General features: G+C 41.7%; 2 protein-coding genes across 2 annotated transcripts in view; one reads left to right on the forward strand and one right to left on the reverse strand.

Moving 5' to 3' along the window:
• The window catches only part of LOC119595013, a 10,952-nt gene extending 4,460 nt beyond the window's left edge, over window positions 1–6,492 (forward strand). Inside the window, exons 6-12 of the mRNA XM_037944144.1 lie at window positions 1–39; window positions 373–524; window positions 805–1,003; window positions 1,167–1,367; window positions 2,769–2,983; window positions 5,782–6,041; window positions 6,334–6,492. The exon at window positions 1–39 is cut by the window's left edge and continues 57 nt beyond it. Coding sequence (XP_037800072.1) covers window positions 1–39; window positions 373–524; window positions 805–1,003; window positions 1,167–1,367; window positions 2,769–2,983; window positions 5,782–6,041; window positions 6,334–6,470 — 1,203 coding nt within the window. The 3' untranslated portion in view covers window positions 6,471–6,492. The remainder of the gene's footprint in view (window positions 40–372; window positions 525–804; window positions 1,004–1,166; window positions 1,368–2,768; window positions 2,984–5,781; window positions 6,042–6,333) is intronic.
• A 1,110-nt stretch (window positions 6,493–7,602) lies between these two features.
• The window catches only part of LOC119595014 (dipeptidyl peptidase 1-like), a 19,761-nt gene continuing 2,363 nt past the window's right edge, over window positions 7,603–25,000 (reverse strand). Inside the window, exons 3-10 of the mRNA XM_037944145.1 lie at window positions 17,464–17,618; window positions 16,611–16,754; window positions 15,189–15,325; window positions 12,205–12,330; window positions 10,680–10,856; window positions 10,318–10,436; window positions 9,409–9,563; window positions 7,603–8,442 (exon numbers count right to left, since the gene is read on the reverse strand). Of these exons, the coding sequence (XP_037800073.1) occupies window positions 8,260–8,442; window positions 9,409–9,563; window positions 10,318–10,436; window positions 10,680–10,856; window positions 12,205–12,330; window positions 15,189–15,325; window positions 16,611–16,754; window positions 17,464–17,618 (1,196 nt within the window). The 3' untranslated portion in view covers window positions 7,603–8,259. The remainder of the gene's footprint in view (window positions 8,443–9,408; window positions 9,564–10,317; window positions 10,437–10,679; window positions 10,857–12,204; window positions 12,331–15,188; window positions 15,326–16,610; window positions 16,755–17,463; window positions 17,619–25,000) is intronic.

Raw genomic sequence — 25,000 nt, forward strand, 5'->3', positions numbered from 1 at the left:
GGTCACTTTGGCACTCCAGATCGTATGCATATGGAGAAGGTAAAGTAGAAGAGGATGTATGCCTTATGCACCTATTAGTGTTGTTACATATGTGGATAATGTGTTATATAAGATGAACATTATAAGGTACAGAACATGGTGCAGATAAACAGCCATATTAATGGAAATATTTTATGACAAGGGGGCAAAGATGTCAAAACATTGGATGTCAGCCCATGAACAGTGATCAGTCATTGGAAATTTTAAAAGCAAGGGGCAAAGACATCAAAACATACTGAGACTTCAAACAGTGAAAATGATATATCAGTGGGAATTTTTAAATAACAAAAAATATAGATATTCTCTTGATGTTCATCCCTCACCTCCCAACAGCTGCGTGTATGGGAGCGCATTGGCGACGCAATGGCTACTTGGGGGCCGAGGTCACTGATGGTTGGCATGACAAGTGAGGTTCAGGAGGTGATGCGAGGCCTCCATGCACAAGTTCAAAATGTGGATCTGGTGAAAGATGCACGAGAGCTCAGGTAAAATCTTAACCAGTCTGTTTGGTTGTAAATAGTACCTTTTAAAAGGCCAAATAGAGCTTGTTTTAATTGCATTTGTTTTTCTTACTGAAGGTCATCCCTTGTTAATGCAGCACCAGTTTCCAATTTTCTAGGACCTGTACTTAGAGATGCATGATTTTGCCTTAGTGGGTATTGAACTTCTTCACTTTAGAAGCAGGAGGACTTGGCTTTCTTAAGATACCAGTCAAATCCAAGATTAAAGACCTGTTTTATAAGCTTCATTTTTCTATTCCTTCAGACTAAAGTGTGAAAATGATGGCGCATTCATTGATGAGATGAATCCTGGAGGCGTAATTGAGTCTGTGCGTGAACTCTTGGGTCAAATGAGTGCATCACACGTCAAGCTTTACGTCGAGGCTTACCAGGCTGATCTGGCTGCGCAGTCCCTGTCTCGAGCTCTCAAGACACTCCATAACAACATCTTTGCTGCTGCAAAAGTATGGGATTGTTCTTCAAATTCTCTTTGTTTACTTTTGAGTGTCTACTGATTCTTCTCTCTTGCATATTTTTATTTTTATTTTTATGATTATTATCTGATTTTAAGGTCCTTTTGTTGAGTTGGTAATGTGAATCACCAAGATTGAATCTCTTCATCAACAGCGTAATTACACTGATGATGGCATCACTGTGGCTGTGGTTGATGTGGTGAAGGAGAACATTAGCGTGGCAGGGGAGAGAGCTGCCCTGAATGCGGCTGAGCAGCTGACTTCCTCACTGCAGGAGAGGGCCAATGCTGCGGCTAGGGCCAGAGACGCACTGAGAGCCAAACACGCGCAGATCGTCAGCTTCAACAAGGAGGTGGTGAGTTTGACAGGCATATTATTCCCACTGTCATGAGTTCTATGTATTCATGGTGTGATATTCTCTGTGAGCAAACACATTATTTTGGATTAAGAAAAGTGATAAAGGTAAAAAACAACTTTACATGAAGATTTCAATTTATTTGTTTACATTGCATACATTCCATCAGTGGATCTAGTAACCCCTTCTGCCATTCAAAACCTGATTCCAACAAGTAAGTAGTTCAGAATGGGCAGAAAGTAAGGTGTCCTTTTGCAACTGTTTATGTGTGTATTGTACTCACTTCTGTCTTTTATTTTGTCTTCAAAAAGGTGTTTAAATGTTATAGTTTTAACAGAATGAACTATTTAAGGGACATTCATTCTGTTATTATGTATTCCAAGCAGTGAGATACCAAATTGGGTGCAAAATTCAGAATCTCAGTTATAGTAATATTGATTCCAGTTATAAGCATTTGCAATTTTAGTCAATTTATTGTTTATCAAACACTTAAGATGTTGCTGATGGTTGCCTGAGTGCAACCTGTACATGTAACATTGTTTGAATTTAAAATACTTATCATGAACTTGTCAGGTATCAAATAATTATAATATCCAACCTGTCATATGCTTCTTCTTCTTCTTCTTCTTCTTCTTCTTCTTCTTCTTTCTTTTTTTTTTTTACTCTCTCTCTCCTCTCTCCTTCTCTCTCTCTCTCTCTCTCTCTCTCTCTCTCTCTCTCTCTCTCTCTCTCTCTCTCTCTCTCTCTCTCTCTCTCTCTCTTCTTTTCTCTTTTCCCTCTCTTTTTCTCTTCTCTTCTCTTCTCTCTTTTTTTCTCTCTCTTTCTCTCTCTCTTTCTCTCTCTTTTCTTCTCTTTCTCTCTCTCTTCCCCTTCTCTCTCTTTCTCTTTCTCTTCTTTTTCTTTTTCTCTCTCTCTTTTCTCTTCTCTCTCTCTTTCTTTCCTCTCTCTCTCTCTCTTTTTCTCTCCCTCCTCTCTCTCTCTCTCCCCCTCCTCTCTCTCTCTCCCTTCCTCTCTCTCTCTCTCTCCCCCCTCTCTCTCTCCCCCCCTCTCTCTCTCTCTCTCTCTCTCTGCTCTCTCTCTCTCTCCCTTTTTCTCTCTCCTCTCTTTTCTCTCTCTCTCTCTCTCTTCCTCTCTCTCTCTCTCCCCCTTCCCTCTCCTCTCCTTCTCCTCTCCTCTTTTCCTCCTCTCTCTCTCCCCCTCTCTCTCCTCTCTCTCTCTCTCTCTCTCTCTCTCTCTCTCTCTCTCTCTCTCTCTCTCAATAATTATTGTTTTAGTTACTCTTCCTTCTATGCCTTTTCCTTTCCCTTTCCCTTTTTTTTCCCTTCTTTCTTCTTTCTACGCGTTTCTCCCCACATAGGCATTCCAATTTTGAGACAGTTTGCCCCTCTTTCCCCTCTCCAGCAAGATGGCATAGAGAGCATCCAGTGCCTGGCCATGTGTGTGGGAGACGGCCTTCAGATCATCAAGGAGCGTCTGCAGGAAGTCCGATCCACAACAGAAGAGGCCCTTGAAGGCATGGCCTACCCCACCCCAGTCTCTGCTAACTCCCTGGCTAATGAGTGCGAGGCTTTCATAGCAGCACCGCTCAATCAGCTCCTTACAACGACCACAGAGGAGTGAGTTACTTCGGTTTTCTAGATGGTTTGAGTTTCCTGACTGTATAGGGTCATAGTTACATGTTTTCCAAAAGTTAAAAAGTTGTTAATTATCCCCCAAGTATTGGCTTTAAGTTTGTCCCTACTCAGGTTTTGTTTTGAGGATGCCTATTAATTATAACCTAATAATTATGAGTTGGTTCAGATTTACATTTTAGAATAGCATTAGCTGTGGAATGTTTATAATATATTTATATATATATATATATATATATATATATATATATATATATATTATATATTTTATATATATATATAATATAATATATATTTTATATTATATATATATAAATATTTTATATAATTATACATAATATAAAAATATTAAAATAAAATATAATAAAATTTTATATATATATATATATAATAATATATATAAATATATATAATATATATATAAAATATATATTATATATATATATATAATTCATATAATATATATTATTATAAATTATATATAATAATATATATATATATAAAAATTTTATATATATAGAAATATAGATAGATAAAAATATGATAATATACTATTCAATATAAATATAAACTATATTAAATAGATTTTTATTAATTATTATATGTATAACCATATTATATATATAATATATACATCATATGTAAACTATATATATATATATTATATAATATATATATATATATATATATATTATATATATATAATATATATATAAATATATATATATAATATATTATATATAAATATATATATAATATATATATAAATATTTATAATAATATATATATATATTAATATATATATATATATATATATATATATATATATATATTATATATATATGAATGAAAATATATAACTATATGAATATATAAGTACATCTCGGTATGTAAATGTGTAAATATATAATAATGAAAATATATAAATATATTAATATATAAATAAATATCTATCTTTATCTATCTATAAATGAACTTGCATGCATGTAGGTTCCCATTGGCCAGACTCAGACTTGGATGCTGAGCTGCCTCCAGCTGCCCAGCCTGCTGTTTTTGTTATTAAACCGCATAAATTCCACCAAGCCTGGTGCATCTCGACTGGCTTCATAATGGTTTTATCAAGGGAGATCGTAGACAATATATCTAGTGATCATGAAATGTTAGTAGCCTTTTAGGTGGAGAATGTTCCAGGTCCCCCAGATCCCCAGACAATCCAGGCTTGGCCGTGAGGCGAGCTAATCCTCTTGAGTCTGGTCCGGGGGTTAGACAAGGCTAGTGGAGCCCTGGCTTGTTGGAGCGTTGTAAAGTTTCGATGGAAGTGTCTCCTGAAGAACTCGATCACCCTTCTAGATTAAGGCGGGAGGGTGCCCTGAGACACTTAGGGCTGATGCGGCATGGCATGTACGTACGTGCCATGCCCATTGTGAGTTGACTTTATTCATTGTTTTGACACATAGATGGCTGTACTTGTTTTAAATCACTGAGGAGCCAATTATGAGTACTGCCTGTCTTGCCTTTTTACCCTTTTCCTTGATTTACGCAAATATTTTACGTTATCTTATTTTGCTGTTACTAATGTTTATAACATATAATTATAATGTGTGTAATAAAAATAACACCATGAATATTCATAGCATTAGTAAAAAATACATTTTTCCTGGCAGTTCAAGGAAAGGTGAAATCAGGTAAGGTCACAAGGTCTACTAATGGATTCCTTTGTGGCTAAGCACTAGCAGGGCTATCTATGTGCAGAGACAAAAAAAAGAAAAAAAGAGCACAGCATTTTCCTGGCAGCATTGGATTAATGTCATTAGAAAATAGAGAATAATGGCTTACTGCAACAATACTGAAGAGATACCATCCTACTTGTAAATGCTGAGGAGCTGAAGAGATCCATAGCTTTGCATATATTTTGAGTGGGTTGAGGTGGTTGAGAGCTGGTGTTGTCTGGATTTATTCTCATCAGTAGCATCTGTATCTGGTAGTGGATTTGGTGGATTTGAAATATAGTGAAAGGGTGTATTTTCTTTAGTTAAGGGAAGTATTGGCATTGCATTTCATATTACTGTTGTAAGTAGAATTGATATGGGAAACTAAATTACAGTAGACCAAAAATAAAATGTCGTTACTACATTTACTGTTTTTAGTTTTCAAAGACCCAGATTGGGATTCTTTAACCCTTTCCCGACGGGTGGTATTCATAGTGGCCTGGGCCTCGCTGCCGGGGGCTTATATAGTCGCCCTAGCATGCGCGACCACTCATGCCAAATACCAGCATCCTATGCCATTTCTTTGTAATACTACGAAGATATGTTGTATTTTCAGTTTTCATTATTTTCTAGTCTCTACTTGCCATACTTCCTGATAAATCGAGACTGAAGGGTATTTTTGTTGTTATATAGACTCCATAGTTGATCATTATTCAGTCTATTGTCTGAATAAAGTAAGCAGTGTGCATCATGGGGTTGATTATTATTATTATTATTGTTATTGTTTTTTTTTTTTTTTTTTTTTTTTTTTTTTTTCATAGTAAAAATGAGAAAGTGTTAAAAATGACTTAATCACACTTTTAGTGGCAGAAAAATATTATTTTGCCGTGATTATAACAAAAAATAACTCATGGCATGTCCATACATGCACCATGGCATGTACATACATGCCCCCGGCAGATAGTCCCGCCATGCCATGGCATGTGCGTACATCCCACCCGTCGGGAATGGGTTAATCACTGATGCCTACATATTCCTTCACATTCCTTCATACATCTTCCTATACTTCTCAAGGTTTAGCCAAAAACGGAAGGCAGAGATGTCAACAACCTCCCTCCTGTGGTACGACCAGGCTGCAGCCCAACCAGGGTGGGAAGCCCAGCGGCAACTGTGTAATGGAATCCTGTCCTGGGATGGGGTGTTTGGGGCAGTGTGCGAAAAGCAGGAACTGACAACCAGCCTGCAGAAGGAGATGGAACGCCTTACCTTCAGCAAGGCAGCTATGCAGGCCACTCAGAAGAGCAGGAAGATACTGTCCAGTCAGGAAATGAAAGGTTAGTTTCTGTGGCTGTAGATTTACAGATTACTTGTAAGAAGAAGAAAGGACTCAGAATAGCAGTGTTTGATTACAAAGTGCAATGAGAAAAATCCTCCCCCTATTTGTATTAGAGGAATCCAGAAATATTTGATTGATGAGATTATTTCCATTTGATTTTCTTAAACCTAGAAAATATGTCGTTACACTCCAAATTTCCAGAGTCAAATTTCTTTAGGAAAAAAAAAAAAATTGCATTAAAGAAAAGGAAACATTCCCAGAAACTCATAAAACTTTAACATTTTATACAGAACTTACAGAGAAGGTAGAGGTGAGTGACAGCAAGCTCGAAAAGGACATAACTCGGCTGACGACCAGTTGCGAGAAGCAGGTCGACATTGGCATGCATCACGTCGCCAGAGTCAACAGACTCCTGACTGAATGGTAGGCAGAGTTCCTTTGTTGGTTTTGTATTTGAGAATATCTTTCTGTGGTTATAATCTGGTAGCTCTTCTGTTTATTCTTTTCTTTCTTTTTCTTATTGGTGTTGTTTTCATCTTCTTTTTGTCCTCTTCCTCCTGTTACTCCTCCTCCTCCTCCTTATTATTATTATCCTCTTCCTCGTCCTCTTTATCCCTCCTCCTCCTCCTTATCCTCTTCCTCCTCCTCTTTATTTTCATCCTCCTCCTCCTCCTCCTCCTCCTCCTCCTCCTCCTCTTCCTCTTCCTCCTCCTCCTCCTCCTTCTCCTCCTCCTCCCCTCCTCCTCCTTCCCTCCTCTCCTCCTCCTCCTCCTCCTCCTCCTCCTCCTCCTCCTCTTCTCCTCTCTCTCTCCTCCTCCTCTCCTTCCTCCTCCTCCTCTCCTCCTCCTCTCCCTCTCTCATCTCTCTCCTCATTCTTTCATCACTTTTCTTTTTTCTATACTGTACTGATCCTAAAAATTACATATATTTTTTCTATTACTTCTCAGTGAGCAAGCCATAATTACTTTATAGCAAGGAGCGTTGTACTTGATTATATAAATAACATTAAGATATATCTGATTAATCTAGGTGGTATGTATGCACAGGAATTCTATGTTAGCATGGAGGAGTTGTTCAGTTATCTATTTAATAACTTAAAGATATATATTCTGTGTTTATACACTATATCTGTTAATGTATGCAGATGGTTTCTTTTTTGCTTGAGTAGTTTTTGTTATGTTTATATACTTTAATAAGTATTGTAATGTTTTGTCTGTGATTTATACAGTTATATGTTTATGATTAGATGTTTCACTTTTTTGTTATTATTTTGTTTGTTTGATTATTATGCCCTGATATAAATGTTTTCTCAAGTGTTAGATAAAATATGTAAGTGTTCTGTTTATTATCTGATTGTGTTGGGAAAAAGATTCTCTTGTATCGATTACAGCCCACTGTGATTTTTTCGATATTTTTTATAATGCTTTTAATACTGATTTTGTTATTATTATCATTGACATTATGTTGTTAGTGGAATTTAAATACTAAGAGCAATAGAAAAAAGAGAGAAAAAAAATTAAAATGAAGGAAGAGGGTAGGTAACAAGCGAAATAGGTATGAACATGTTTGTATTATGAAGTATTTATTTTGAATGCATATATTTTTTTATCTTTTACATGGATGATAATTATTGTTGACTATTATATAAAAAGAATTGTAGAAAATATATCTTAAGATGTTATACAATGACAGAACAATAAATATTGTTGATAATATGTATCCTCTCTAAACATTAAAAAGAAAATAATAAGAAGCAATATGCTGGAAAAGATATATACATCATAATATATGCAGTGGCAAGATGAGCCTATGGATCCCAAATTTCTTTTTGTTGTTGTTAAAAGGGCAATTTCCCATAAGGAATTACAATCATAAAAACACAAAATTATTGCAGTTCAATTTGCCTCGAAATCTATTCTTAACTTATGCTTTATTTATTGTCTTCTTTAATTAGTAACTATTTGTGTGAGGATCCAATATAATGAGAATATTTTGATTACTGCTACATGAAAAAAATTGCTCTGAATATATATATTTTTTTAATTTGAGAAGACATTTTTAAAAAGTTTTATATTTATCTAATTAAGAAAACAAGTAATTCTGTCAGGCAACATTACCAATGTAAGTCAGTCACAACTTGCCAAAGAAGCCAAATGCAACATTGAAATCTTTCATAATACATAATTAACTCACTATCTATTTTTTGCTCTACAAATTTATGGGATGGGCACAGCTTCCACAGCCATGGACTCGATGGCACACTCGTCAACGCCGCGACGAATCCTAAAGTAACCATCCTCTCCCCAGTCTTCACCCCAGGAATTCTTAACGCTCCAGTACTTTTCTCCAGTTGCCTCGTCTTCCCCGTATCCGACTAGTAATACTGCGTGATTCGTCAGCTGTGGGGAGCAGAGAGTGAGATGGAAATTATCCTCTAAGCTTATCTTCAAGTTTATAAATATCTTGAATATACCCCCCTTGCTCGTTGTTATGGGAGGTTTAGGAGACGGAGACTGAGGCCCAATGTTGGGGATCACCCTTACCTTGGACCTCACCTCAACTAATACAATACTTTATATAATGCTGAATGACCTTTGATGTCTGGCACATTTATTTGCTTTGACTATCAACCATTCTGGAAATCCACAAACATCACTTTATTGAATGAAAAAACTTCCTTACCTGAAGGCTTCTCTACCCTATCACAAAATTTCGGAAATGCTGCTAATAACCTTATATGTTGATGCGTGAGAAAATTTTCAATAAATGAATATCTTGAATATAGATCAGAAAGTATAGATGTTCTGGTAAAAGATTGAATTAAGTATGGTATTTGTTCATGTTTAAATTCAAAATCATTATTCTAAAGAAATGCAATTTTTAGATTGTTTTACACCTGAACAATATGTAGCAGATGATGATCCACATTTTTGATAGAATACAATAAAGTTTGAATAGCTTTTACACTTGAAAAGTATGAAAAGCTTTTATATTTTTCAAGTATAAAAGCTACATCAGAATTAAAACCTACTGCAGATTATACATTTTCATATGGTTCAGTAAGGAGAATAGAATGCAGGTTTCCTCTTTATATATATATATATATATATATATATATATATATATATATATATATATATAATATATATATAATATATATATATATAATATTATATATATATATATATATATATATATATATATTTATAAAAGATTCCAGAAGTAGTTTTAAACATGAATAGCCTTCCATACCTAATGGTGGCATTCTAATATACAATGGCCAAATACAATAGAATATATTTCCTTTTTCTAAGTAAAAAAAATACATTCTTGAAGTATTTTGATAAAGGGATGTCATTCTTTACCTCAAGAGGATTAAATCTGTCCTGGAGACCTGTGTGATGGTAAATGCCGCCTTTGTAGTGGAGGAAATCATCGTAGACTTCCAAGCCCACGATGAGAGGTCCACCCTTGATTAGAGCTAGTTTCATCTCCTCTTCATTACAGGCTCCATAGTAACCTAGAAGGTAAACAATGTTAAACCAATGGCACCCTGGTTATTACACTGTAATTTGTTTTATGAATTCTTTTTACACATAGATGGCTCCACACGTGATTAGTCATCAAGGGGTCAATGTCTTTCTTATCTCATTTGATAGCCTTCAGTTGTAGGGAAAGTTTTATCTTTTCTAATGCTGTTGGTGCCATTATGGATCTTCTTTTTATCATTATTATTGACAATGGGATGATTATTATGTTATAGCAATGCTGTTATCATGAAGAACATCTACAAAAAATTCTAAACTCCAGGAGTAAACGAGTGAGATCAGGAAGGACCAGTAATTACTTCCTTGGTGACTAGGCTTTTCTGGAGCCATATGTGTAAGCAAAATTAATAAATTAAATCACTAGACACAGCATATATATCATGCCATTGCACCATCATTAAATTCATGGGACTTTCTCTCCTGATCTGAATGTTGATGGAGATTTTCTCTTCTTTCAAAGATGGAAATGCTCATACTCTAGTTACATTCACAAAGAGAAGAACTAAACACATGTTCTTAGAATTGTTATTGCCTCATGGATCTGCCATTAGTTAACAGTATATGAAATCTGTGCAAATTGGTAAAGTACATATGTGTGAATTGAAGTTCATGAATATTCAGTAATATACCTTCATTAGTTAAGGTTGGTAACTGGTATTTTAGTCTGCCTGTCCTTTAATAAATGTGAGAATTTCATAGTTCTCAATTACTGTTCTCATTACTAACCTCCAACATAACGGTAATAAGCTGTGTAATGTTTGGTGCAGGTAGTCCTTACGCATGTGTCATCTTTGCCTTCATAGGGGTAACAGTCCTCAAGCACAACACCAACATCTTGTGCATACCTGAGGGCGAAGATGAAAACTTGTAATTTCTCTTTTCATCACATATAATAATTTCTATTCTCCTTTGGCTCTGTAAGAATTTAAATCAATCCCAGATTCACTGCTCAGTAAACTCATAACATCCCTTTCTTACATTAACATAGCACCATCTGTCATGACATTGTAATTTTGCAAACTGTGGAGTTATTCAACCTCATTCATATTTTCCTCTACATTCTTCTACAAAACGCTCACAGAACTCACCTGCCAGCGATAAGGAACGGGAAACCACCCTCACAGCCTTGAGAGAGCTTGGAACATCCTACGATATCCTGCGGGGCAAAAACTGGCTTCTGGTGGTTGCTGGTCAGAATCCTAACTCGAGATTCTAGGCCACCCATGGAGGCAAAGGCATAGCAGGATCCGCAGTTGCCCTGGTTCCTGATACAAAAGGAAAATTTACTTTGTATGATATGTTTTGAGAAGAAGAAGGAAAAGGAGAAGGAGAAGGAGAAGGAGAAGGAAAAGAAGAAGAAGAAGGAGGAAAAAACTAAACAAAAAAAACATGACAATTACCAGTCTATTTAGAATTAGAGGAAAGAGTGGAGGATTTAGGTTTAGAAGATTTGAATCTGGGATATTGGAAGATGTAATACGTATAACCTATTTTTACAAGAACAGAATATAAAACCCATGAAGATTATTAATACATTTAGAAAACAGAGGAGAGGGAAGAGGATCTGGGATGTAGAGGACGGAGGTGATTTAAATTTGGAGTTTAGGAGAAATAAAAATTTATGACGTGTGTTTATCAGAAAAAATATGCCTTTATTCTGTAACAGTTACCAGTATATTTATTTGACTGGGCGGAGATTATAGGATTTAGGATTTAGCATTTAGGACGTTTTACGAGAAAAATTTACATTAATAAAATCATAATTACCAATATTTAGGATTAGGTGACAGTCAAGAATAATGGGATTTTAATATAATATATATGTTTTAATAAGAAAGTAATAGAGTCTCATGATTAAATATCAGTGTTTAAAATACCTTAACACATCTTAAAACCCTGAATATACCTTAACACCTAAAAATTCTGTAAAACAATAAGTATGGATATAAATTAAAACACTTTAAGAATATCGTATAACATCAAAAAGCATGATAACAATACATTATCACACCCAAAAACAGAAAACTGCCTCCCTCAAAAAAAAAAAAAAAAAAAAAATACCCCCCAGAAATATTTAAAATACCCGCCCTAAAGTATTTTAAATACCCGCCCAAAAATATTTAAAATACCCCCTAAAAATATTTAAAATACCCCTCAAAAATATTTAAAATAAATACCCCCTCAAAAATCTATAGTTCCCCCAGAAAATTTAAAATGCCTCCCTACCCCCAAGAACCCCCCCCCAAAAAAAAAAAAAAAATCAAAGTTCCCCCCTCAAAAAAATCAAAATACCCTCCCCCCTCAAAAAAAAAAAAAACTTCCCAATAGCCCTGCAAAAAAAAAAAAAAAAAAAAAAAAAAAAATCCAACCGCCCTCAAGCTTCCATACCTGACCGGAGACACGTAGTTTTAAAAAAAAAATTATAGTTCCTAAAAAAAATTATAGTTCCCCCAGAAAATTTAAAATGCCCCCCCTTCCCCCCCCAAGAACCCCCCCTCCAAAAAGAAAATCAAAGTACCCCCTCAAAAAAAAAAAAAAAATCCCAATACCCCTGAAAAAAAAAAAATATATATATATATATAAAAAATTCCAAACGCCCTCAAGCTTCCATACCTGACCGGAGACACGTAGTTGACCCCGCTCACGTTGCGCCAGTCCCACGCCTCGGGCAGAGACAGGTCACGCAGCCGGGTCATGAAGCTTACAGGTCCTGAGCGAGCTCGACTGGCGACGGCGGACCTGGGGGGGGGGGGAGGGGGGGTTATTTCGATTTAGTGTTTATTTTGTTTGTTTGTTTATTTAATTATTTGCTTCATTTTTTTTTTTTCGTTTCGTAAGGGTATTGGTTTTGTTGCGTTTTTGTGACTTTTTTTTTTGGTACATTGAGGTTGTGGATATATCATTGTATTTCGTGGTTGTGATTTAATTATTGTATTTTGTGGTTATATAATTGTTTGTATTTTGTGGTTGTGGTGTTGTAATTATATTTTGAGGTTCCGTTATTGTTTGTATTTTGTGGTTGTGGTTATAACATTGTTTATAATTTGTGGTTGTATGACTACTTGTGTTTTGTGTCATTTCTTTGTTTCTTTTGTGTGTTTTTTATTTTCAGTCTCGGATATGCACGCTTAATATATATATATATATATATATATTATATTATATAGTATATACATATATATACTATATATATATTATATTATATAATATATATATATATATATATATATATATATATTATTTCATATATATATAATAATATGTATGTATATATATATATATTATATATCTATATCTATATATCTATATATTATAATCAAATATATATATACTGTCATATGTTATATCATTGTATCTTATCATGTATATCTATTACTATATATATCTCATATATTATATATATATTATATTTTATATATATATATAGTATATATTAATCTTTACGGTATGGACGCACTAAGCTAGGGCAAATTGAAGATGATATTCTTGTAGAGAACAAAAAGTTACAGTCGTCGGTACAGGAACTAATTTGCAGACACGAATGGTAACGCCACAAATTAAGGAAAAAGGTCACGGACAGCGCCGCTCACAGCCTAAGTCCACTCGGTCGGTGCGAAAGAATAAGTTTCCGCGCAACTCGCACACCGTCTTCTGTCGTACTGCGCACCTACGTCAGTGTCACAGTGTCACGGCCAATCAGGTGGCGGCAGTTTGTCAGAGATTTTAATTGCTCATTTAAGTTTTAGTATAATATTCCAAATAAGGTGAAAATATACACGGTCATCTATTTACTGTTCATATATATTCGCTTTTAGCCGTTTTTACGTTAATTTTTTTTCCATGTTTATTTTCTCAAACCTAACAAAATTTTTGATTGCTTAACTACTCAAACCACGCAGTCAATGCTTAAGCTATTTCGAGTATGCAGTTAACACCTGCACAGTTCTGGAATACATCGGTGACCTGCCTCATTCTTGTCAGTGACAATGACCGATGTGTGTCATCTGTGCTATGGTGGTGTGTTAGACTTTCATTCTAAATTTCCAGGAAAAACGGACCTTATCATTTTTTTTTTTACAGAATTATGGACTTTTATTAACTGAAAAAAAGTGTGAAAAGTGTAGTGCGATTTGTAGACTAGATATTAAGAACATCCAAGGATTCCAATCAAAGACTGCGTCGGTTCCTCCTTGCCGCTGCTAATTTGCACCCTCCGCAGTGAGGTACGTCGTCATATCATATTCGTTTTTTGTTTTTTGTTTTACACTGCAGAAGAGATAAAACAGGGGGGTCCTTGGCTAAGTAGATAAATATATTGGTAAGACAAGTGAAAAAAAACAGACCTGTTTCAAGCTCTATCTTGCCGTGCATATCGAGGTGAAGAGAATGTTTGCCGGGGGGTGTTGGGGGGCTGAGCCCCCATCAACCTCCCGGGCGTGCCCGAGGGCCATCACGGCACTTGGATTGTGGAGTAAATTTTGTTTCGTTAACCGTGTGCGCATCTTGCTCTTTTCTAATTTTTATGGCGGGCATAATCGAACACTCATAGTCTTTTTCATCATAAATATGAAAATTGGTTCCGAAAAGTCGCATTCTATGATCTTCGTAAATATGAAATTTGGCTCGCATTTCCGAAAAGTCACATTCTTTGGTCTTCGTAAATATGAAGTTTGGCTCGCATTTCCGAAAAGTCGCATTTCTTTGCATTCATAATTTCCTGTGGTCCTTTACTGACACTCAAATCAAACTGAGGCCACTCTATGCCCCCCCCCAAACCCCCGGTTCCCCGCCCCCAAGATTGTTGGCTGGAGTTGGGGACTTAGTCTCTGGCGAGTGCGTCCATACCGTAAAGAATTACCCCCCCCCCCCAACACACTAACACACACACACACACACACACACACACACACACACAACCACACACACACCACCACCCACACACTCATCACACACACACACACCACCATCACAAACCAAACACAACTCTCTCTCTCTCTCTCCTGCCTCCTCTCTCTCTCTCTCTCCTGCCTCTCTCTCTCTCTCCTCTCTCTCTCCCTCTCTCTCTCTCTCCCTCTCTCTCTCTTCTCCTGCTCTCTCTCTCTTTCTCCACTGCTCTCTCTCTCTTTCTCCACTGCTCTCTCTCTCTTTCTCCACTGCTCTCTCTCTCTTTCTCCACTGCTCTCTCTCTCTCTCTCCTGCGCTCTCTCTCTCCTGCGCTCTCTCTCCCGCGCTCTCTCTCTCTCTCTCTCTCCTGCGCGCTCTCTCTCTCTCCTGCGCTCTCTCTCCTGCTCTCTCTCTCTCTCCTCTCTCTCTCTCTCTCCCTCCCTCTCTCTCTCTTTCTCCACTCCCCCCTCTCTCTCTCTTTCTCCACTCCCCCCCTCTCTCTCTCTTTCTTCTCTCTCTCTCTCTCTCTCTCTCTCTCTCTCTCTCTCTCTCTCTCTCTCTCTCTCTCTCTCTCTCTCTCTCTCTCTCTCTCTCTCTCTCTCTCTCTCTCTCTCCCCTTCCTCTATCTCCCCCCCTCCCTCTCTCTCCCCTTCTCTCTCTCCTACATAGCAATCAACCCCCTCCCCCCCTCTCTCTCTCTCCATTATACGTACGCTCTTCCCCCGTTGCGCCTGAGGTGGTCCATAAGGGTCATAGTCTCATACTGCGGGTACACGTCAGCGACCCAACTGCTTTGTTGCGAGTTGATGGCGCTGATCAGGTCCTTGTTGTACTTGTAAAGGGAGTTCTCCTAAGGGGGGGGAAGAGAGGGGGGGGGTTATTATTGGGGTTTGTTGGTTGAAAACGAGGAAGATTTTGGGTTGATGAGTAGTTGTGGGTAATTGTGGGTTGATGAGTAGTTGTGGGTAATTGTGGGTTGATGAGTAGTTGTGGGTAATTGTGGGTTGATGAGTAGTTGTGGGTAATTGTGGGTTGATGAGTAGTTGTGGGTAATTATGGTTTGATGATATGTGAGTATTAGGCGATGAGATAATTATGGGTGATAGTTATTTGGTTAATGTGGTTGAGATTATTGTCATAATTAATTATGGGCATGATTAATGTTTGATGATTATGGGATGATATTTATAAGGTAATTAATATGTAGAGCTGTATGGATTAATTATGGTGGATGTTAATTGCGGAATTGTATGATTAATTTCATTAATAATTGATTATAGTTAATGATTAATTGCGGTCTGAGGAATATGAGTAATTGCTTAGGATAATTGCTAATAGGTGATTAATTAGAGCCTTATAATTGATCTTAGATTGGTGGTTAATTATCGGTAATTGGTTCATTAATTATAGACGATTAATATTGGCTTTTTATGAAGTGCAGCTCGATGATTAATGATATTGTTAAAATTTGTAAGAAAAAAAGGGAAAATTAATGAGAAATTAATGTACGATGGTTAATAGTAATGAAGGTTGTGATGTAGGCTGAAAAAAGGATAATTTTATTAGTTGTACGGAAGGTTGTAGGTGAGAAATGGCGTTGGGTGTCGTTGGAGAATATTTATGCGGATTCATACACGGCCACACAGCCACGTGCATTCTCTAATTCCTTTCTGAGCAACCTGCACACACACACACGCACACGCATACTCATTCACTCACTGTCACTCTCTCACTCACTGACTCACTCAATCCATCAATCACATTTACACACATACACATTTACTCACTCACTCCCTCACTCAAACACACACATACTCACACACACTCACTCACTCACTCATTTACACACACACACACACACACACACACAACAACAACAACAACAACACCTTAAAACACACACACACACTCCCCTCTCCCACTCCCCCCCCCTCCCTCCACCCTCCGCCCAAACCCCACCACATCCCTTCAACACCCACCCACCCCTCCCACCGCCCACCTCCCACCACCACCACCCCTCCCGACCCTCCCACCGCCCACGCACCACCGCCCACCCCTCCCACCCACCGCCGCCCACCGCCCACCCCTCCCACCGCCCACGCACCACCGCCCACGCACCGCCCACCGCCGCCCACCTGAGCCATTCGCTGGAGGACGTGCGTCTTGTGAGGCGCGGCCGCCTTCTTCTGCGCCCTGTAGCAGGCCCAGTTCCTGACGGTGATGTCCCTCGACCAGCCCGTCAGTGTCTTGTCGCAGATGGACAGCACGGTGTCGCCTGTCTGGGAAGCGAGGGGGTGATTGAGGAGATGGATAATTTAGATGGATAATTAAGTAAATGGATAATTAAGTAAGATGGATAATTAAGCAGATGGATAATTAAGTAAATGGATAATTAAGTAAGATGGATAATTAAGTAGATGGATAATTAATTAAGATAGATAATTAAGTAGATGGGTGGGTGGGTAGGTGGTGGATGGGGTGGGTAGGTGGTGTGGGTGGAGGGAGGGATGGAGGAGTGGGTGGAGGGAGGGATGGAGGAGTGGGTGGATGGGGGTGGGTGGGTGAGTGGATGGGTGGGGTGGGTGGATGGGATAGGTGGGAGGGAGGGATGGGTGAGAGGGGTGGAGGGAGGGGTGGGTGGAGGGGGGAAAGAGAGAGGGAGGGAGGGAGGGAAGGAGGGAGGGGTGGGTGGAGGGGGGAGGGAGATGGATAAATGGATAGATGGGTGGATGGATGGATGGATAAAGATATGAATATATTAATTAACTGATAAATGTATAAATTAATAAATTAATTAACAATACATAGTAATGAAAGAATATATATATGATTCAACAATAATAATATTAATAATAATAAATGGATAAATATAAAAGACATCAATATATTATATAAAAAAAAGATAATAACAGATTAATGAGAAAAAGAAATATCAAGAGATAACAAAAAAAAAAAAAAAAAAAAACGAAAATCGCACTCCACAACCACCTTTTCCCAGAGCGAGAAAGCGAAGTAGGATCTCCCCGCGACCTTGATCTCGAAGCCTTGGTTGTAGATCATGGTCCACGTGCCTCGGTTGCCGTACTCGTCCACCGCGATGTTCGGATACATCAGACTCACTTCCTTTTTGTGGATAATCGGCCCTGGGGAGGGAGGTGGGGGGGTGAGGTTTGTGTGTATGTGTTTGGATGTGTGTGTATGTGTATGTATATGATATGTATACACGTACATACATTCATACGTACATACATACATACATTGTGTACGTAGACACACACACACACACACACACACACACACACACACACACACACACACACACACACACACACACACACACACACACACACATACACACACACACTTACATATATACATATATATATATATATATATATATATATATATATATATATATATATATATATATATATATATATATATATATATATATATATATATAGTGTAAATGCTTACACCACAGGAATACGTGTAGTTTTGTTACATTGCTCAATAGTGACACGTTCTATCTGCGCTGGAACGGAGCTGGATTTTGTATAAATTTATTCTTTTCAATATAGCGTTAGAGCCATCTCCATATCAAAATGCACAGGGATGTCCGGGTTGCGTAAATCGCCTAATAGGTCTACGCTCCGGCGTCACGTTAGTAGGTACAAGTAAAATCGAAGTTATTCGTTCGATCGGCAACTTTCGAGATGACCCGCATTTAGGGTTTAAGCTAGAGTCGTTATTCGCTTATTAATCACGTCATTCTCCCCTTCTAGCAGTCGCTTGCATGTTTTGGGTAAATCCCAAGCGAATGTGTGATTCGTGATAGTTACATACCCGTAGAGCATGTCACGAGCGCCCATCACAAGATAGGCAGAGGTGGAGCGGGTTATTTATACATTTTCCCGTCTCATTTCAGTTATCTAAATTTCGTTCGGCACTTTGGCTATAGGAACCCCCGTCGATGAAGTATTATGTAGTCTGACATACATAGCTAGACTTTGGCTATTTCGGAATTTCAGAATTTCTGACCTGGGAAGATTTGCTTGCAAGAAAGCAATAATTTTTCATGTCATCGTTCATTAGTGCGCATATTCTGTCACATATATTTAGATGTTGAATGCAGTGTGGTAGTTGAAATGATTCTGAATTAATATCATTGCATTTAGTTAATATGAACGTTAATCTTTGTGTGTGTGAAACATTCTCTGTGCTCTCTCTCTCTCTCTCACACACACACTCTCTCTCACTCACTTATCCACGCAGAACAAAAGACACTGAAACCCTTTCATTAATAGGGTTTGTTGCTGTCGTAGTTGTAGGCGTAAAGATCGGTGATGTATCATTTTTGCCTGCAATTTTCCTAGTCGTGACGAGTGACTAGTACAATTTCTCATCTTGCATTTCTTTTCTGTGTGACGACAATTGGTTCAAGAGACGGTTAGTGGTTCAAGCCAGGTCCATGCGGATCGCTACTGACGTCTCCCACCCCTATTTTCTTCTTTATCTTTGTAAAGTAAAATACACAAAAAAACGAAAAAAAGGAAAAAACGAACATTGAAAACTGCAAATCTATATAAATAGCCGGCTAGTAGCACTTAACATTCCCTCCTCTCTGTTGCCTTTCTTTTTCTCTGACTGCCTTGGCCCTTTACGTGTATGATCTGGATTCCCGACTATACATAGCAGTTGGACCGACGATATCCGCCGACACGACACCGAAGGAGGACCCTGCTGCAGAAACGGTCACTTTAGGATGCTGTGCGAAGGACGTCACCGGAAGTCCACCATAGGCCTCGTCAGAGCAGGTATGAAGTCGCCCGAAGACGTAATGGAAGGCGCCGCCTGCCGGAACGCCCGCAGATCCAGGCAAACTCCAGGAGGTCGTCACTGCAAGTATCACCGCCCTAAGGTGCCGAAAAGGGCGCCGCCTTCTCGGACGCCCCTAGATCTAGACGAAAGGTGCGAGGGCGTCTGGAAGAGCACACAGCCGAGAAGGACCTGGACAAGATCTGCGAGGACGTGTGGACGACCACTACGAGGAAGTCTAGACGAATACGAAGTCGAGGAGGACTTGTGCGAGACCTTCGAGGACGTGTGGACGGTCGAGGACGAGTGGATTACACCAAGGACCAGGAAGAATAAGAGGACGACAAGGACGAGCAGCCACGAAGATGGACTAAGAACAACGCACACGAGAACGAGATGGCCAGCCAGTCAGGACCAGCCAAAGTTGGGTCACTCCTTGAGGCCAATCTAGGAGGCTCGAGGGCGAGGCGTGAGTAGGTAACCGAGCAATATGGCATGCACTGCGTGGGCTCGCTCCCAGAAGTCACCGTGCCCAGGTCGTCACCAGCCTCCGGCCCCCCAGGGGTGGCTGGCCGGACACGCGACACCGCGCTCAGCGCTTGCCCAAGACAACGTCTCGTGTGTTCCCCTCACTGTGTTGCACATTTCCATAACCATAACCGCCCTGCTAGTCACTATATTGAGTTACTCACAGCCTCTTACACACATATATATATATCTACATATACATTCACATGCACATACAAATACACATGCACATACACATACACACATAAATACATAAACACATGCATACATGCATACATACATACATACATACATACATACATACATACATACATACATACATACATACATACATACATACATGCTTGGCTCATCTTCCACACACACACACACACACACACACACACACACACACACACACACACACACACACACACACACACACACACACACACACACACACACACACAGTATATATATGCATCTGTGTGAAGAAGCGAAGAGAGAGAGAGATGTAAATATAGATCACTTGTGGCCAATTTAGCCCATGAAAGAACTTGGAACAAGTCCTAACGATCGTAAGGAAACATGAATACAAAACAAAATTAAAATGCCAGTAAAAAGGATAAAAAGGTCAGACACATACACACAAACACACACTCAGAGAGAGAGAGAGAGAGAGGGAGAGAAGAGAGAGAGAGAGAGAGAGAGGGAGAGGGAGAGAGAAAGAGGAAGAGAGAAAGAGGGCGGAGGAGAGAGAGAGAGAGAGTGTGTGTGCGTGTGAGAAGGAGAGAGAGTGAGAAGGGGAGAGAGTGAGAATGCGAGAGAGTGAGAAGGAGAGAGAGTGAGAAGGGGGAGCGAGTGAGAAGGAGAGAGAGTGAAGAGAGAGAGTGAGAAGGGAGAGAGTGAGAAGGAGGAGAGAGTGAGAAGGGGAGAGAGTGAGAAGGAGAGAGAGTGAGAAGGAGGGAGAGAGGAGAAGGAGAGAGAGTGAAAGGGGAGAGAGTGAGAAGGGAGAGAGTGAGAAGGGGAGAGAGTGAGAAGGGAGAGAGTGAGAAGGGGAGAGAGTGACAAGGAGAGAGAGGGAGAAGGAAAGAGGAGTGGAGGAGAGAGAGTGGAAGGAGAGAGAGTGAGAAGGAGAGAGAGTGAGAAGAGGAGAGAGTGAGAAGAGGAGAGAGTGAGAAGGGGGGAGAGTGAGAGGGGGGAGAGTGAGAATGGTGGAGAGTGAGAAGGGGGGAGAGTGAGAAGAGGAAGAGAGAGTGAGAAGGGGGGAGAGTGAGAAGGGGGGAGAGTGAGAAGGGGGGAGAGTGAGAAGGGGGGAGAGTTGAGAGGGGGGAGAGTGGACGGGGTGGAGAGTGAGAAAGGGGGGAGAGTGAGAAAGGGGGGAGAGTGGAAGGGGGGAGAGTGAAAGGGGGAGGAGTGGAAGGGGGAGAGTGAGAAGGGGGGAGAGTGGGAAGGGGGAGAGTGAGAGGGGGGAGAGTGAGGACGGGGGGAAGTGAAAGGGGGGAGAGTGTAGAAGGGGTCGGATAGTGATAAGGGGGGAGGAGTGAGAAGGGGGGATGATTGAGAATGGGGTAGAGTGGGGGGGGGGAGAAGGGGGGAGAGTGAGAAAGGGGGAGAGGAGTAGGGGGGATAGTGAGGAAGGGGGGGGAGTGAGAAGGGGGAAGAGTGAGAAGGGGGAGAGTGAGAAGGGGGAGAGTGAGAAGGGGGGAGAGTGAGAAGGGGGAGAAGTGAGAAGGGGGGAGAGTGAGAAGGGGGGAGAGTGAGAAGGGAGAGAGAGAGAGAGAAAGAGGGAGAGGGGAGGGAGAGGGAGAAGAGGGGAGAGGGAGAGGGAGAGAGAGAGAGAGAAGAGGGGAGGAGAGGGGAGAGAGAGAGAGAGAAGAGGGAGAGGGAGAGGAGAGAGAGAGAGAGAAAGATGGAGAGGGAGAGGCAGAGAGAAGAGGAGAGAAGAGGAGAGGGAGAGGAGAGAGAGAGAGAGGGAGAAGAGGGAGAGTAGAAGGGGAGAGAGATAGAGAAGAGGGAGAGGGAGAGGGAAGAGAGAGAGAGAAGAGGAGAGGGAGAGGAGAGAGAGAGAAGAGAAGAGGGAGAGGGAGAGGGAGAGAGAGAGAGAGAAGAGGGAGAGGGAGAGGAGAGAGAGAGAGAGAGAGGGAGAGGGAGAGGAGGAGAGAGAGAGAAGAGGGAGAGGGAGATGGAGGAGAGAGAGAGAAGAGGGAGATTGAGAGGGAGAGAGAGAGAGAAAGAGGAGAGGAGAGGGAGAGGGAGAAGAGAGAGAAGAAGAGGGAGAGGGAGAGTGAGAGGGAGAGGGAGAGAGATAGAGAGAAGAGGGAGAGGGAGAGGGGAGAGAGAGAGGAGAAGAGGGAGAAGGGAGAGAAAAGGGGGGGAGAGAGAGAGAGAGAGAGAAGAGGGAGAAGGGAGAGAGAGAGAGAGAAAGAGGGAGAGGGAGAGGGAGAGAGAGGAGAGAGAGAGAGAAGAGTGAGAGGGAGAGAGAGAGAGAGAGAGAAGAGGTAGAGGGAAGGGAGAAGGGAGAGAGAGAGTAGAAGAGGGAGAGGGAAGGGAGAGGGAGAGAGAGAGAGAAGAGGGAGAGGGAGAGAGAGAGAGAAGAGGGATAGGGAGAGGGAGAGGGAGGGAGAGAGAGAGAGAGAAGAGGGAGAGGGAGAGGAGAGAGAGAGAGAGAAGAGGGAGAGTGAGAGGGAGAGAGAAGAGAGTAGAGAAGAGGGAGAGGTAAGAGGAGAGAGGAGAGAGAAAGAGGGAGAGGGAGGAGGGAGAGTGAGAGGGAGAAGAGGAGGGGAGAGGGAGAGAGAGAGATAGAAGAGGGAGAGGGGAAGGGAGAGACAGAAAGGAGAAGAGGGAGAGGGAGGGGAGAGAGAGAGAGAGAAGAGGGAGAGGGAAGAGGGGATAGAGAGAGAAAGAAGAGTGAGAGGGGAGGGAAGAGAGAGAGAAGAGGGAGAGGGAGAGGGAGAGAGAGAGAGAAGAGGGAGAGGGAGAGGGAGAGAGAGAGAGAAGAGGGAGAGGGAGAGGAGAGGAAGGGAAGAGAGGGGAGAAGGAGAGGGAGAGGGGATAGAGAGAGAGAGAAGAGAGGAGAGGGAAGAGAGAGAGAGAGAGAGAGAGGAGGGGAGAGGGAGAGGGGGGAGAGAGAGAGAGGAGAGAGAGAAGAGGGAGAGGGAGAGGGAGAGAGAGAGAGAGAAGAGTGAGAGGGAGAGGGAGAGAGGAGAGAGAGAGTGAGAGGGAGAGGGAGAGAGAGAGAGAAGAGGGAGAGGGAGAGGAAGAGAGAGAGAGAAGAGGGAGAGGGAGAGAGAGAGAAGAGAAGAGGGAGAGGGAGAGGGAGAGGGAGAGAGAGAGATAGAAAGAGGAGAGGGAGAGAGAGAGAGAAGAGGGAGAGGGAGAGGGATGGGAGAGAGAGAGAGAAGAGGGAGAGGGAGAGAGAGAGAGAGAGAGAAGAGGGAGAGGGAGAGGGAGAGGGAGAGGGCGAGAAGAGGGAGAGGGAGAGGGAGAGGGACAGAGAGAGAAGAGAAGAGGGCGGAGGGAGAGGGGAGAGAGAGAGAGAGAAGAGGGAGAGGGGAGAGGGAGAGGAGAGGGAGAGAGAGAGAGAAGGAGGGAGAGTGAGAGGGGAGAGTGAGAGAGAGAGAGAAGAAGGGAGAGGGAGAGGGAGAGGGAGAGAGAGAGGAGAAGAGGGAGAGGGAGAGGGAGAGGGGAGAGAGAGAGAGAGAAGAGGGAGAGGTAGGGAGAGAGAGAAGAGGGAGAGGGAGAGGGAGAGGGAGAGAGAGAGAAGAGGGGGAGATGGAAGAGGGAGAGAGAGAGAGGAAGAGGGAGAGGGAGAGGGAGAGAGAGAAGAGAAGAAGAGGGAGAGGGAGAGGGAAGAGAGGAGAGATAAAGAGAGGGAGAGGGAGAGAGAGAGAGAGAAGAGGGAGAGGGAGAGTGAGAGAGAGAGATAAGAGGGCGAGGGAGAAGAGAGAGAGAGAGAAGAGGTAGAGGGAGAAGGGAGAATATAGAGAAGAGGGAGAGGGAGAGAAGAGGGAGAGGGAGAGGGAGAGAGAGAGAGAGAAGAGGGAGGGGAGAGGTAGAGATAGAGAGAATAGGGGGGGAGAGGGAGAGGGAGGTAGCGAGAGAGAGAAGTAGGGAGAGGAGAGGAGAGAGAGAGAGAGAAGAGGGAGAGGGGAGAGGGAGAGGGAGAGAGAGAGAGAGAAGAGGGAAGAGGAGAGGGAGAGGGAGAGGGAGAGGAAAGGGAGAGGAGAGAGAAGAGGGAGAGGGAGAGGGAGAGAGAGAGAGAGAAAGGGAGAGGGAGAGGGAGAGATAGAGAGATAAGAGGGAGAGGGAGAGGGAGAAGGAGAGAGAGAGAGAAGAGAGAGAGAAGAGGGAGAGGGAGAGGGAGAGAGAGGGAGAGATAGAGAGAGAGAGAAGAGGAGAGGGAGAGGGAGAGTAGAGCGAGAGAAGAGGGAGAGGGAGATGGAGAGAGAGAGAGAAGAGGGATAGGGAGAGTGAGAAGAGCGAGAGAGAGAGAGAGAGTAGAAGAGGGAGAGGCGAGGGAAGAGAGAGAGAGAGAGGGAGAGGGAGAGGGAGAAGGGAGAGGGAGAGGAGAGAGAGAGAAGATGGAGAGGGAGAGGGAGAGAGAGAGAGAGAAGAGTTAGAGGGATAGGGGTTGGGGTGGTGGGGGGGGGGTTGGGGGGGGTGGGAGAGAGAGAGAGAGAGAGGATAGGGAGAAGGGAGAGGGAGAGAGAGAGAGAGAATAGGGAGAGGGGAGGGGGAGAGAGAGAGAGAGAAGAGAGATGGAGATGGGAGAGAGAGAGAGAAGAGGGAGAGGAGAGGGGAGGGAGAAAGGAAGAGGAGAGGGGAGGGAGAGAGAGAGAGAGAAGAGGGAGAGGAGAGGAGAGAGAGAGAGAGAGAGGAGAGGGAGGGGAGAGAGAGAGAGAGAAGAGGGAGAGGGAGAGAGGAGAGAGAGAGAGAGAAGAGGGAGAGGGAGAGGGAGGAGGAGAGAGAGAGAAGAGGGAGCGGGAGGAGGGAGAGAGAGAGAGGAAGAGGAGGAGAGGGAGAGAGAGAGAGAGAAGAGGGGAGGGAGAGGGAGAGAAGAGAGAGAAGAAGAGGGAGAGAGGGAGAGGGAGAGGGAGAGAGAGAGAGAGAGAGAGAAGAGAAGAGAGACAAAGACAGAGAAAAAGAGACGGAGAGTGAGAGAGAGAGAAGGATAGATAAAGCCAGACAAAATAAACTA

The sequence above is a fragment of the Penaeus monodon genome, chromosome 35 (assembly GCF_015228065.2).
Source record: "Penaeus monodon isolate SGIC_2016 chromosome 35, NSTDA_Pmon_1, whole genome shotgun sequence".
Classification (NCBI taxonomy): domain Eukaryota; kingdom Metazoa; phylum Arthropoda; class Malacostraca; order Decapoda; family Penaeidae; genus Penaeus; species Penaeus monodon.